At 36.6% G+C, this 15,323-nt stretch overlaps 1 protein-coding gene across 13 annotated transcripts in view; it reads right to left on the bottom strand.

Moving 5' to 3' along the window:
- Positions 1–13,143, bottom strand: part of LOC115631427 (transient receptor potential cation channel trpm) — a 45,681-nt gene extending 32,538 nt beyond the window's left edge. For 7 of the 13 annotated variants that reach the window (XM_030528185.1, XM_030528160.1, XM_030528170.1 and 4 more), the window contains exons 1-4: positions 13,006–13,143; positions 11,942–12,172; positions 5,879–5,935; positions 1,749–1,831 (exon numbers count right to left, since the gene is read on the bottom strand). In XM_030528185.1, the coding sequence (XP_030384045.1) occupies positions 1,749–1,831; positions 5,879–5,935; positions 11,942–11,989 (188 nt within the window). In that variant the 5' untranslated portion in view covers positions 11,990–12,172; positions 13,006–13,143. Of the gene's footprint in view, positions 1–1,748; positions 1,832–3,752; positions 4,152–5,878; positions 5,936–10,060; positions 10,121–11,941; positions 12,173–13,005 lie in introns of those variants that run through there. The other 6 variants (XM_030528225.1, XM_030528233.1, XM_030528201.1 and 3 more) reach the window with 5 other exon arrangements.
- Positions 13,144–15,323: the final 2,180 nt, after the last annotated feature.

Genomic DNA, 15,323 nt, shown 5'->3' with positions numbered 1-15,323 from the left:
TTCTTCATCCACCCTTCGCGTACAAATTTGAAATTTCTGTACTGTCAGCTTAATTATTGTTAATAATTCAGGTTGACAAACAATTCACTATATCGTAGAAAAACGGTACAATTTTTTGTACGCCATCATGCAAAATGATGATTTTTTCTTATTTACTACGCATTTGTAAGCTCTCCAACCACAAAGTTCTGCTGCAATGCCACTCAAAAAAATAAGATGCCAACAAACTCGTATAATATAGTATAACAAACGACTGGTAACAAAGAGCAAATATTTTTTTAGCAAAACACTGATAAAAAATATTGTACGTATATATTGTACAACAAACAGATATATATACTATATAAAATAGAAATCATAAACAATCATAAAGCGTATGAGCGCTTGCAGCTGAAAACTTTCACCCAACAACTAACCCGCGACCGACAGCCAAGTTTATAACGCATTTATCTCAATAGAGCAAGCTCGCTGCGTCAGGCAGCAGGAGCGCTTTGGAATAATAGCAAAAGCAAGACGACTGGCAACAACAACCCGTCATAATAATAAACAATAAAATGCCAACACCAACACCCCAAAATGAAACTAAATACAGCGCAAACAGCCCGGAGAGATTGGGGAACTAGGGCAAATACTTAGACTGCGCCTAAGTACAAACATATAGTATATAGCATTACTTGTCCATAGCTTATAAGCCAGACGTGTTTTGATATGCGAAATTGGGTCAAATTTACTTAAAGTTCCAAAAGGGCCAACATTTGACTTGGAAATTTGTGCGCCTCACCCTGGCTGCCAGACAGCATTAATCAAATGCACTTTAGTTGCTTAATTTTGCAATCAAGTTTAATTACTATAAAGTACACGGATAGTGCACAGGACGGTTCACGGACAGAAAACAGTCATCAAATCTAGGATAATTGTTTCGACACCAAACATAGGTCCCAATTTTCAAAAAATGTTTTGGATAGTTGCTCGTAATTGTTTGAATAGTGAAATTTTATGCTCTAAGACTTGAACTTGACACGAGGAAATTAAATGTCAAATGGATAAAAAAAAGATATGACAGTTATCAGATGCATCTGTGTTATCAATGTAAAGTAAATGACACAAGTCTGCTCGACTGTTTTTCTGCCTGTCTATGTCATTATAAAAGCAAACAGGAAGGAGACTATTAGAGCCATAGAAACAAAGAAGGGTGTGTAGCTTGTGATTTATCCTAAAAAGAACATTTTAATCTAATTTTTCCAAATCAATCAATGGTGCCTGAAATTCCTGTTGCATATATTCATTATTAATCATTATGTCGTTGTGTAATTCCGTCAAATGCGATAAAAAAGGGAGAATAAGTTTGAAATTATTGAAATATAGTAAATATAATCTTGAATCAGGTACTAAGTCAGGCTCTAAGTCACTTTCCATTCCAATTTTTTTTTTAGTATTGATTTTTTTCAAATTTATTTATTTTTTCGTAAAACCTATTTTAATTTTTTTTTTTAAATTTTAGTACAATATCAACCGGAAACCTATGCCATATGAGCAATCACGTTTAAACAAATTCATAGTATATATCATTTAATAATGTAATATATCATAAGCCAATGAATAGACAAAATTTAAGTCGGATTGACGTATTGCCATATGCTTGGAATTATCGGCATAATGATAGCTAGGAGTATGTGTCTTGCTTTTCCTACTCACCCACTATGGGATATCTGATTAGGATATCATTTGTGTATATGTATTATACTTACTTTGTGTCGTCCTTTGGGCATGGTATGAACTTGATGCATTCACGTTTCTGGAAATTTGTCTCAATCCAACTGCGCGGCTGATGCTAGGATTGGGCATACAAAGAGGAGAGTTTCATAATGGCAATAAAAGAGAAAGAGAGGCATATTAGTCTTGCATTTTATTAGGATGAACTTCAATGAATTGAATCTTATTATTACATCTTAGTTTGTACACTTTGATACATCAAAATGGTAAAATACCTTCAAGTAAAATAACTGAAAATTAAATCTGTACAGAGCGAACAAAAATAGAGCAAAGTCGCAGAGAAATATTGAAGTACATAGAAAAGAAGATGCGTGATTTTGGGGAAATTTATTTATTTATTGTCTTTTTACGCAATGTTCTACGTATAGAGTTGTTGTCATTGCAACAGACAAAGTGCTTTTTACAATTTATGAAGTATTTTGATTTAATTTTCTGGTTTTTTTTTTAGGTTATTGGTGAGTGCTTCAATAAAGAAACCTTTGGTTACGCAGTGAGAAGTCTACACAACAGCTATACAACGTTCATAAAGAATAAATCGAATAGGAGCATGAAATATTATTTTTCATTTTGGTACAAAATGATAATTGAATAAATATCAAAAAACATAAAATCCATTAATAAGGAAACCAAATAACAAGCTACAATAACGAAAAAAGCAACAAAAAATAATAAAAACATTAATTGATGAAAAACAACAATTAACATACATTATATTACAAGATTTGATTGGAAACACATTTTTTAAATGATAACGTTCACAAATGTAATTAATATGAGATAGATGCATTCATTTAATTTTATGATTGAATATAAATATATACATCATATAAATAACTAAAATGTTATATTTGACTGCGTCGTTTCATTTGTGGTTTTCCGGTCGGTTCATTCCATTTCATATTTGAAACCATACAGCATTGCACAACATAATCATCTCATTATCTTTAGCACATATCGGTCCTTATAGATTCGCAGAGTTTTAGAGTAGTGTATGCGTTCCTTTTTCTATCAGTTACATCCTTTTAATTGCAAAAAACAGCTATTCTTCATGAATATATACATGCTCTGACACACGTTTAAGCTCAATTGTGAACAATATTCTTAGACCTATCGAAACAAGCTTTTTATATGTATTACTAAATTATGCGGTACAGAATGCAAATAAATATTTCTAAGGTCCAATTTTAATTTAATTGGCTAATAATAATGATCATGTCCAGCACCAATTGTTTGAATTGTTTATTGAAATTTTAAATGCACAGAACTACGGTCATGATTGTAATTTTTTTTTGCTCGAAATGAATCCTTAAATGTGGCAAAAAGTAAGCAATTTAATTTAAAGAGCTTGCCAATTTATTATACGGAATATAACCTAGTTTCGAATAAAAATATTGAAGACTAACATCCGTTAGTTTCAGAAAAGTGTCAAAAATAAAATTAAGTTGAAGCAAGAGCTATTAGAAATTTCTTCTGATATTTGCCTTTCCTTGAAGCTGCTCAATAACAAAAGTTTAAAGTTTACTACAAACGCAATCAACAAATTAAAAAAGGAATGTATCAGATTTGATAGTTTGCAGAACACGGCACTATGAAAAACGGGAAAAAAGTGAAAATCAAATCAAACTTTGGGCTCAACATAAACACAAACTACAAATGTAACTTCAGTATTAACGCTGCCTGTGGCCTCACTATGCGCTTTCAAAGTTATAGGAATTTAAGACAGTGTAGAAAGTTTTAAGCACGAACTAACTGAGCAAGTCGACAAGAAGAAACCGAAAGCAATCTGGCTCAGAAGTAGGTCCTATGTACGAGTATGTACATAGGTTTACGTACGATGAGTCTGAACGTAGACGCAACAGTTTGTAAAGCAAACACGCCCGATTGCCAAGTAATTGGAACAATAACAACATGCCGACAGTAGGGATAAGGGGCTGATGAGTATGATGGGGTAGATCGGGGTGGTGTATGTTGGTGTGTACCTCATTCGATGGCTCAGGGCTGGCATGCGCCTTCAACAAATCACGCACATTGAGTATTAAAACTTTAGTTAGCGTCGACGAGACCGAGGAACGTTTACGAGGTCGCTGCCGCTTGCGAATCCCGCGCGGCGAACTGGGCACCTGAAGCTGCGACGGCAACTGTGCATCCGCCTCAGCTGCAAGGAACGTGGCCGATGCGGAAGTAACAGAGAGTGTGGATGCAGCTGGGGTGTTGCTATAGCGACGTACAGTTGAGAAATCTTTGGAGATGCGACGGAGATATTTTTGCGCCGGGAGTGGCGAATCGATTACAACCATGTTGGTTTATCAGGTTGACTTTTAAAACAACGCTAATTAGCTGTACCCGGCAGTTGTGTGGGCTTTGAGGCTACAGTCAGCATCTTATACAAGCTTGTTCATGGCGCAAATGAGCACTTCGGTATGTCACGGATTCAGATCGATTCAAATCATGGGCGGTTGGGCGGATAAGCTTCGCATTGCTTGTGCTTGCGGCGCGACGACAGAATCTCAACTGATACGCACCTGATGCTGGCACGTTGGCAATAGCTGGGTTAGTGGCTGTGGTTGCATCGCGGCTCACCCTCACCATGCTGTGGTTGTCTCCTGATAAAAACCGAGTTATTTACAATGTGTACCCCGAGAGGTTCTAGAGAGTGTGTGCGTTTGTCGCCAGCATGTGGTGATTAATACTAAACTAGCTGCATTAGGCAAAGCATTTTCCTCTTATTTTTATTCTCTCGTCAATTGCCCAACTGCGCTCAAATTAGATAAGCCATAAATAGAGCATCACATATGTAAATCCAAAGCGTTTTTGTCACACTGTGCCTACCAAGCCTTTGTTGCTGGATGGAGTAGCAGCTGGCCGGTTGGCTAACTATCTGCGGCGCATTGGGTTGCAACAAATCAATTAGGTTTGCGTGTCAGGGTTGTCATGCAACCTGCTTCTGCAACATCCTCACACACACACACACATACGTATAAATATATATAGTACACGGCTAAGTGCCCTTGGCGTAAATTTGTCGCTGGCCAAAGCCTATGCAAAGGTTATTTAGTGAAATTACGAAAGTTTCATGAGTGCACTGAGTTTATTTGAACAGGTTTTAAACTCTAACCAATAGCAACCCAACGATGCGCCTTATTTATTATTAAAGTTCAACAAGTAGTTTTTATTTTACAAATCGCAAGGTATACAAAGTGTGGACGGTTACAATCGATTTCATCAACTAATGGTTTTGTGGGCGCTCATTGGCAACATTTAATAAATTGCAACTATTCCTCGTGTAAATATTTATACGCTATTGTCGAAAAGTGCAAATTAAATGTGACAAATCATCAGTAAACTACTCGTACATATACTACGAACGCCGTTCAGTGATTGTTTTCGTTTCATAGTTATATAATGAAGCTAATGAGATGGAGTGGAAAAATCGTTCATTGGAATAAATTAAGACGCCATGATTCTGCAGTGCTGTTCTATTAATTTTTATACTTAATGTTCTTTCTCTTTAATACAATTTATCTTTACGTCAAAGAAAACGGTGCCAGACAAATCCACAAATCATCGGCCTATCATCTATCTGCCAATTAATCAAAGAAACACTGTAGTTTCTTATTTGATCACAATTATATAAGGTTCTTAAAGAGGGAAAGCATTCTAATATATGATATTACATTTACACTCTAATACATATGTACAGATGCAAAGTTTACAAATACAACTGGTATTACCATTTTACTATTTCAGCTGAGCTAGCACATATTCCAGAGTTATTGTACAGGATATATAGTATAATATTTTTGGAATTTTTGGGCCGCATACAGTAATGGTTAGGTTAGCAAAAAAAATGATTAATTATGAAATTTACACTTTTTGTGAACGATGCTTAATCATAACCAAACCAATTAAATCAATTTGAAAAGCTTAAAAAATAACAGATATAAACACAAACATAACATACATATATGTATATGCATAACAAACAGATAAATGAATTAAAAACATACATATATATGCTTAAATATACAAAATGAAACCATAACAAGTTGAACAACATAAAACAATTAAATGATTGACAAATTAAAGCTTAATGTTGATAGCTTACCCTGGGCACAGTAATATTTATCAGACCCCAACAGATTTTTTTCAGTCCCCATGGTATCTTTAATGTACATTTTCGTTTTTGTTGATTTAGTGTGTGTTTAATATTTTATGAAATTGTCAAAAATATTTGTTGTTGGTATTTGACACGTTGGTTTTGGTTTTTTATTTTTGTCGCGTGACACAACAAATTTGCAAGTGCATGTCATTGTAGTGTTTATTGTTGTCATTGTTGGTGTGCCGTGATGGAAAATGGCATGATTTTTATAGACATGTTTGGTATAAATGCATTTAAAGTCGTTGGGATATCATTTGTGAGCAATTTCAACAGCAAAATTGGTTGATTACACACAAACAAGAAGTGCACATAAATGTGTTTGCACACAAATTTACACATTTGTCGAAATGCGAATTTTTGTATTTTGTATGTGGAAGGAAAAAAGTTTAAAATAAAAAATAATAGTTAATTAAGTAATGTTAATGCATTCGAACATGTTGTTGTGGCATTATATTTAAACCAATTCGTGTGGGGAGATAGAAAGAGGAAATGTTGAAAAGTTAATGGAAATTAGGGGGACAGTATAAAGCATAGTAGTGTAGGTAAAGTTTGTACCATGTGTGTGTTTGTGGGTGTGTATGTTATGGAAGAGAGTATAGTTGTGTTTGTGCAAAGCAAATTTGAAAATAGAAGAAAACATTTGTATTGTAAAATTAGTTAAAGAGTTACAAATGAAATTCAGCTTTTACTTGCAAAAACCATTTTTGTTTTTCAAAAATTGATAATTTGCTATCGATTGGAAACAATTGAAAACGCATTTCAATAAATGACTTACTACCATACCACTTTGAGGGAGATCGCTAAATAGGCGTGCTTAAAACAAAAAAATATTCATATTAAAGTTAACAACTTTAAATGACAGGAGCAGAATTGTTCATTTAATTTTCAAGCTGTATATTTTTTGGCGTACAATTTATCGGGGATCATAACAAGCCAAAATCTAAGAAATCTGAAAAGCAACTAATACCTGTTTAATGTTTTCAGCCTTAAAGTATGCACTGCAAAAAGACGCATTCGCCTGGTCTCACCTAAAGCCGCTCCATAAAAGTATGCAACAAATTCTGTTTAAGACTTAAACAACATGTTGGCAACAACTTTCATCCACACCCACACCCACACACTCAGAGATGAACAGAATTGTGCTGCAATTTGTAGCATGTGCGCAGCTACTTGATCTTAAATTGAGTGGGACTGCTGCAGGCCCGACTGCCGGCTCTGACGCCAGGGCTCTGGTAGCAGTCAACAAGTTCACATTTTATTACCACACCTACATACATACATCGGTGCGGCAGTGGTTTTGTCTAAGTGCTGCAACCTGTGGGGCGCACATACATAGCTCATAGCCTTCGTGTGCAGACAAGTGCACTTGACGTGATTTTTAGTCGATGCTAGTGCAAATAAACAGTCACACAGACGACCGCAAATGCCACATCAACAGTTAAATGTATCTGCGACAAACACAAACACACACACACGCACACAAACTCACACATATTCAGCTCAGCTAAGTTTACACACAAACTGCTAATGAAAATAGCAGCCCCAAGTTCTAAGAACTTATACAAAATAAAAAAAAAATAATAAACAAATTTTAGTCATTTCCTAAGAACGAAATGAACACACATACTTTATACATAAGTACATTCGAGAATTTTTCTGAAAACTGTCATTAAACTAAAAGCTTTCATATTACATGCGCCTGCTTGAAGCACGGTACGACAACAGTAAAATTTCCCTTAAAGATACTTGGAGATAGCAACAGGTTTTTTTAAGTAAAATTTGGTAAACTTACTAGTCTAAAATTCAATTTGATTCTGTAATACTCAACTAGATATTGTATTGAATTTGCTTAATTTTTATACCCTGTACCCGTAGGGTAAAAAGGGTATATTAGGTTTGTGCAAAGTATGTAACATACAGAAGGAAGCATCTCCGACCCCATAAAGTATATATATTCTTGATCAGCATGACGAGAGAAATCGATCTAGACATGTCCGTCCGTCTGTCCGTCCGTCCGTCCGTCTGTCCGTCTGTCCGTTCGTCTGGATGAACGCGAGAATCTCAGAAACTATAAAAGCTAGAATAACCAAAGTTGGCATCCAGATTCTCCTAGGTCCGAGTAAGGACGAGTTTATTTTATTTTTTGGAATTTCCCCCCCCTTCCCCCGCTACAGAATTTCGTTAATAGCGTCCACATTTCAAATGCTACCTAAACCAAACTTTGCACACATAATTTATATATAATTGTCTACTGTTGTATTAAGAAAAGTTATTAGCAAAACAAATTGTCGCCAGTACAACCCCCCCAAACTGCAGCAACAAGTTCGCTCTTCTTCTTCCTCTTTTTGCTGCTGCTATAACTCTTATAACTGCTTATAACTCAGTTACGGAAGTTTACATGGGTACAGGGTATTACACTGTCGGGCTTGCTCGACTGTAGCGTTCTCTCTTGTTTAACTTGTAGTAAAATATACATACAAGAGTTAAGCCGAAATGTTTTCGTAGTATTATTGGGTTTCTGTTAATGAAGTCTGATAACCAAAACAATTGGTTGCAATTCGGATGGCCGACATTACTATAAAAGTAAAACTGTTGAAATTCCAGTTAATTAAAATGCACATAGCATTTATATAATTTTAAAATATCGAGAACAAGTATAACTTCAACGGCCGCAGGCAGCCATTTACAAGACTTGTTTTTATAGAAAACAGCCACTCTGCACCGCAAGCCCTGAATGCTGCCCACATAGTTTAAGCCATATGCGTGCCAAAGCCAACATGAATGCCGCAGAGCAAACTTAATGAAAGTTTTCCCCAGGAATTGAGCGGTAAAATGCACTTAATACACCCATTAAGTGCTGCAGTCTCTGCATAATGTAAGCAACTTTGCCATAAGCCAACTTTCCTGCGGTTCTCAAACACGCTTGTTTGTAGAGTTCAATGTGCGAGAAAGTCGAGAAAAAATGAGCATGAGTTGCAGGTTCTGTTATTGCAAGTTACTCCTTATTTTTTGTTTTAACACAGCTGCCACTGATTTACCTCTGATATCATCTTCTTGCCGCACAAATAAGTTCATCCGTGTTTTTAGATAGTCTATCGTTTAGTATAGTTTGCGTTTCATTCACTAATAAGATTAAATTTAATAAAGTATTTTGTGTAGAGTTTCTGAAAGGGGTTCTTTGGAGGTGCACATCGATTCGACATGGCTATCGAGAATAAATATTCTTTCTGGCTGTTACATTCGTTCGCATCAACCTATCTTTCACTAGGGTAAGATCATACTTTTACATCGACAAATTTTTGCTGCCAACCTGACGATCTCACGAAATATATATTATTTACGAGTGTTCGTTCCAGATACATACATATGTCCGCCTATTTGTCCATCTGTCCATCTACCTATATGGACGCACGGATCACCTTAAGTATTTACATATTATATGACCCGCGAAACCTTTGATTTTATTCGTTTTTTCACTTTACGGCAATCAATTAAAGAAGATTAAAGAAGCTTTCTTATAATTGTTTCTACAAGTAGTTGTTTTCAACAAGTACTATCTGACGCTTTAATAACTTATTTGCAATTTAACAAAGTTGTATTTAAATTTTATGTAGCTAAGACATTAAAGCGATTTACAAAAAGAATAATTGTTAGTTTGCATAATAACTTATTTTCACAGAGCTTTTCAAATTGGCGCGCATTCAAGTCAAAACAAACTCAGCTGTGCTTGTTTTTTTTTTAAGAGCGCATATGTGCTTATAAGAGCGAGAACCGCAAACAGATCTCTCTGCGGCCCAAAGAGTCATATTGCATCGACACTGGCTGAATCAAGTCAGAGAACTATTCACGAGAGCGCATTTGTTCGTGAAAAACAACAACGCAATGGATTGCTGATTAAATTCTGTACCAGAGAGGTTCAGTTGATGGCAATAACAAAAGCACTTATCGAGAAATAATAACAAAACATTAATGAAAATGACGTGTTTTCAATGGAGCAATATAAATCACCTGAGTAATTGTTCTTATTCTCAATAGGCACTTGTACGGCACTGCAGCCCTAAGCTGCAGCCAATTAGGCGAATATTGAGAGTCAATGAAGCAATTAATAATGGCTCTTTCTTTACTTACAAATATCCAATTGGTTTGGAAGAACATTGTGTGTCGCTGGACTGGCCTCGAGTTGAACTCGTTGTGAGTTGTCGCGAACTAATTAACAGCACACAAAATTTCTGTTTGTAACAATTACACACACTAGACGCTAACATATGACAACCGTCACCATTAAAATAAATACATATTGCTGTTTGTATGAGAGTGCGAGCGTTTGCAATAGCAACAAAATGTTGTGGGAGACAATAAAAAATTCACATCGCTCTTACTCAGAGTCGCGTTGTAGACTGAAAATGCCGCTGAACGGTTTAACCAGAAGCCAAGGCGAGCGATGTCAATTGGAATCGCAAATACTATATTATCGAGTATGTACTTCAGCGGTTCACGCATAGGCTCGATAATACTCCGACTATGTAATACACTCTAAGCACCTAATTGACACTTCTACATACATCCGCATATTAACAATACACCACTAGAAATTCAGTAATTAAATAATACTTTATTTTCTTATTCTTCTTTACTGTAGCATTAAATATATTTTTATATACCCTAAAAAATCGACTAACTATTGCATTTCTAAGTAAAATGTTCTCTTTTAAAATATTGATGTGTTACATAATGAAGCACGAAATTTATATTCTCCATGTAGACATTCGAATGGAAGTAAAGTAAAAAACGTCAACGCACCGATCGAATTGAGGGAACAGACAGAAAAGTGCGAGATAAGCAACGAAGAGAACAGAAGAGAAATATTTGAAGCGCCAGAATATATGGCGCTCTTGAATATAATATATTTCACAAAAATGCCACTACTCTTATTTTATTAAATCATAATCGCTTCCAATTTAATATAAACATTGTAAGCCACGTGAAGCCGTAAAAATTGTTAATTAAATAAAAATGGAAGGTTTTTTTATAATATTATATTATTTTAACTTTCAAACTACATAACAATGACCTCCGGCTGTTGCGACGAAAGCAATTAAGCCGCGTTGTGCCCTAAAAGTTTACTAGCAACAGCACCATTTAAGCAAACATTTAAACAAACCAAAAAATCAGACACGCTCTATCCGCTGAATGGATAAGTGCTTTAAACGAGAATGTTAAAACAGTTGAACCAAAAGATCTAAACACAAACAGACCAACATACGCACATCACACATACAAGTATTTCTACGATTAGAAATTCACACACACACACTCAGAAACGAGACTTTCCAGACGTAAACATAAACTAATTAAGGAGCAGCGCATACTTTAAGGATGCTCTTGGTATTTTTGGTGCTTTTTTAGAGACGCAACGGGCAGTACTACATTTCGTATATAGAATATGATTCACTTCAGCTTACCAGAACAGAAAGTAGTCAAAAAGTAAGCATTTAACTACTGTAGATTTGTAAACTACAATTGTAATGCCACAAATACATACACAGATAGTTGTCTACTAAATATGCTGGATTTAACAAAAGAAAGTTTGAAGGAAAGTGCCAGAATTGAGGCAGTTAGGAAGCGTAGGAAGAAATTAGAAAAGGCGGAAGTAGAGCGCACTTAGCAAAGAGTACTCGATAGTTGTAGTAAAGAGTTTCCATATTTTACTTTCAGTGATTCATTTTTCTTAACAAAGCAGTTTGGTAGTTAGTCAATGTAGTAGTTAATGGAAAGGGGTAAATTGAAGAATTAGCAAGAAGATTGAGAAGTAAAACCAGTCAAATAAATGGAAATGCCATGTGAAGCATTTCTTTAATTCCATTAGAGTAGCAATGCAATAAAACAAACTGGCTGGATTCGGTTTATTTGGGAAGTACGGGTACAAAGAGCAAGGATGTGAAAGTACGAGTGGGTTGTTGTGGTGAAGTTGTAGTTCTTATTCCAAGATAAGTTACACAATTATCTTACCGGTTTCGCTTTGGGCTTCTGCTTGGCCAAACGTTTCTGTTTCAACATAGTCCGTTATGGACGCACAGGCACACACAACAAATTCAAAGGATGACGTTTCGCTTTCTTGAACTGTTATTCTTGGTCTGTGTATGGGTGTTTTGTGTGCCTGGAGATTCCTTTTTCAATTGATTTTTAATGAATTCGTTGCTTGTGTTTGCCTTAATGTTTGTAGCTGGCAGCAAATCTGGCCTGCAGGCAAACATTGTGAAGAAAAAAGGCAAAAAAATGGGGAGAAAAGAGAAAAAGGTTATGAAATATATATTTCTAAATACATTTGATTTTGGTCTCGCTTGACCCTCATTTCAACTGAAAGCAAAACGTGCAGGCATGCACTGTCCGTGTTTGTCAAAAATTGCTTCATAAAAACTAAAGAAATAAAAACCAATTGAATAATAAACATTAATGCTCTCATGCAAGGGGTGAGCTAATAAAGTCCCGCACATAACACTTGCGTGCAAACATAGTATACATTTATAGCATATGCCCAGGCGCGCCACGCTTCGCTGTGCCACAAAGCGTGCACTCTATTTTAGCGTAAATCCCACTATGAAAGCAAATTTCTGGCCGGACTATTGTGAGCCATTGAATTAGTTATTTTTTTGTCATATTTTTGACACAACACAATGGGAAAGACAGCACTTGTGAAAGAGTTTGTGGGTGTGTAAGCAAATAATAAATGCGTAAACAAATACAAAAACACAAACAATAAAAAACAAGCGAAATCTTTTATGTCCCTTAGCAATTAAAACGCAAATGATGACAACAAAAAAAAAGTGTATATCGGTATGTACATATGCAAAGAAACATGTGATTCAACATGAGGGCCTGAACGGGCTTACATCAATCAGTTGTGTAAAAAGGGTTAACCGAACATTTCTTAATGCATACTAATTGTGTTTATTTAGGCACAAAGCAAATAAATCGCGCATGAAATATTTAAATGTGAGCCCAGCATAAAACAACATAGTAAGGCCCATAAAAATCGCAGGCATTCAAAGGAGGGCGGACGCACACAAACATACCTTAACGGGCTTCTTTATGGACACAGGGCGGCAATACTGATGGTAGACTTGCACATGGTTCGATGTGAATTTTCCCAACATGTAGAGGGATGAAGAGCTGGACGCCGGCAGGAATGCAGTACAAGTTGCCAGACAGCACAGGTTACTGTGGCCGTGGTTCGCTGAGGTGATGGCAAAGCAGCTGGAAAAGAGAGAGAGAGAGAGAGAGCAAAATAACTTTTAAGTACACATGTATGCTTCGACAAATGCAAGTTTACATAAGTACTGTTACAAAAATTTCGGCCACTGGCCAAATTGGCGGCCTGTTCCTTTCAGTGGGGCGCACATTTCACGGCCCATTGGGCAGCAAATTGAAGTGCGGAACAAATGTGCTAAGCACAGAGCACTAAGCATGTGGCATCATTCCAATCAATTTATTATGCCACGCACAACCCGGCGTATGAGCAATTCCACGTTCTTCATATTAAATTGCTTTGGCGGCAATTAAACACCATTTGGAAGTAATTAAACCTCACACATACCACAATAAATAAATAAATATGAGCCCGCTAAACATTCTTGGTATCCATAAAAATACTTTTTTATACAAGTACAACAAAAAGTGTTTACCTCTGTCAGTAATAGGAGAAAAACCAACAAAACAAATAATTGGTTTAAAGACTTAAAGCTGGTTTCATTTATCAATTTAACTTATTATTTAATTACATTTATTTATTTATTTATTTTGCTGGTAGAGTGTTAGAGTCAAGCGTATCAGACGGTCTAAGGACAAGGGAAAATATAATTACGCATACATATGTGGAATGCCGGAGCTTAGACCAGTGTGCACTGTTACAGTTGCCCTCCAACTTGTCAACGGCCATGTTTATAATGCACACGATAAGGCCAAGAATACAAAACGATGATGACGACAGCAATGCACAGCATAAAAAAAACTAAGCAAGTGGCAGGCAGCCGTGTCCCCAACACTAACGCTCACGCCAACACGATTTAATTCACAGAAATCTAAAGCTCTGGGCGCATTGTAAGGCGTCAGTGCCAAGGACAAGAAAGTGCGGCAACAGTACGTGCGTGTGTGTTGCCAGAATCCCTTCTGCCACCACCGCCACCACCGGCTCCTCGTGTAATTGAAATAAAAGAAATTCTGCAATGATATGCCCGTTGTGGCTGTAGTGCAAACGTAAACGCCATCGCTGGCCGTAGTTAAAAAGTTATTTCAAGTATTTGAGCACTAAGCTCGAATCATGAAGCGTCTTGAGGCGGAAACAGAGCGGCAAAGTCAAAGAAAACGTTAAATATGTTGATACTGCTGTGCCATAGCTGGCTGATGCTTTCTCTATCTTAATTTGTGGAATTCAAGCCATTTGCTTTCATTCGAGACTCGAGATTATGTGCGCGCGCGTTATAATCCGCTACTTAACCAAAGCAAACACAGAGATATATAAATAGAGGCAATAGCACACTCACACTACATCAAAAACCGAGTGGCAGGAAATGAAAAAGAAAAGAAGAGAAAAATGAAGTTACTTTAAGCCAAGGGAAAATCAATACTTAAATACGCTTCTGGGCATAAGTGATTAACTTTTGCGCAGTCAGCAAGGCACAAAATTGAGATAACGAGCTGTTAAATTTATGCATGAACAAAAGACATTTTAATTTTAATATTATGCAGACACGTACAAGAAGTTGTGTACAAATTGTGTAGCGCCAGGTTTGCCCTACTTCTGCCTTTCTTTTTCACTTTGCATGCAGCTTCTAATGATTGCGCAAAGTTATAATTTGTCTTTAATAAGCCATTGGGATGCGGCGATGTGGATGCGCAGCGCATATTAAAGTCTTATCGTGATCGATTTAAAGCGACCCCACAAATGCAAGTAAATAAGGAGGCGCTTAAAAGTATGCTACATTTTAAGCTGACTTCTCAATACGTGTATTGTGCGTGTACATGGGGCTGCGTAAGCCTAAGAAGCTTGCGCTCTGCAGTATGGCAATTGAGCCAATTGCAGAATAAGAAGTAAGAAGCACAATCAGTCAACGCCCACAGTTAACAATGCGACCAAAGAGTGTGGCGAGAGACAATCCTAACTTTTCGAGATTTTTTTTGAGCAATGCCAGTCGATAGCTGAGACACAAAGGCGCCCAGGCACGTCCGTGCCTCGTTTTCAAGCTCAAGCATGTGTTGTCAACTGTCTGTCATGTGCGCTCAACTGGCTATATGAATGAATTCCTAATTGGGCATGGGGCCGGGGGCGACCGAAATGAAAAATGTGTTCCGAGGGCAAACGTTTGTTTGTGTTTTTATCTCAGTCGCAGCAAGT

This window comes from Scaptodrosophila lebanonensis, unplaced genomic scaffold, assembly GCF_003285725.1.
Source record: "Scaptodrosophila lebanonensis strain 11010-0011.00,11010-0021.00 unplaced genomic scaffold, SlebRS2 tig00000001-arrow-pilon, whole genome shotgun sequence".
NCBI lineage: Eukaryota > Metazoa > Arthropoda > Insecta > Diptera > Drosophilidae > Scaptodrosophila > Scaptodrosophila lebanonensis.
The sequence above is the reverse complement of the archived record's forward strand: the minus strand, read 5'-3'. Positions and strand labels throughout refer to the sequence as shown.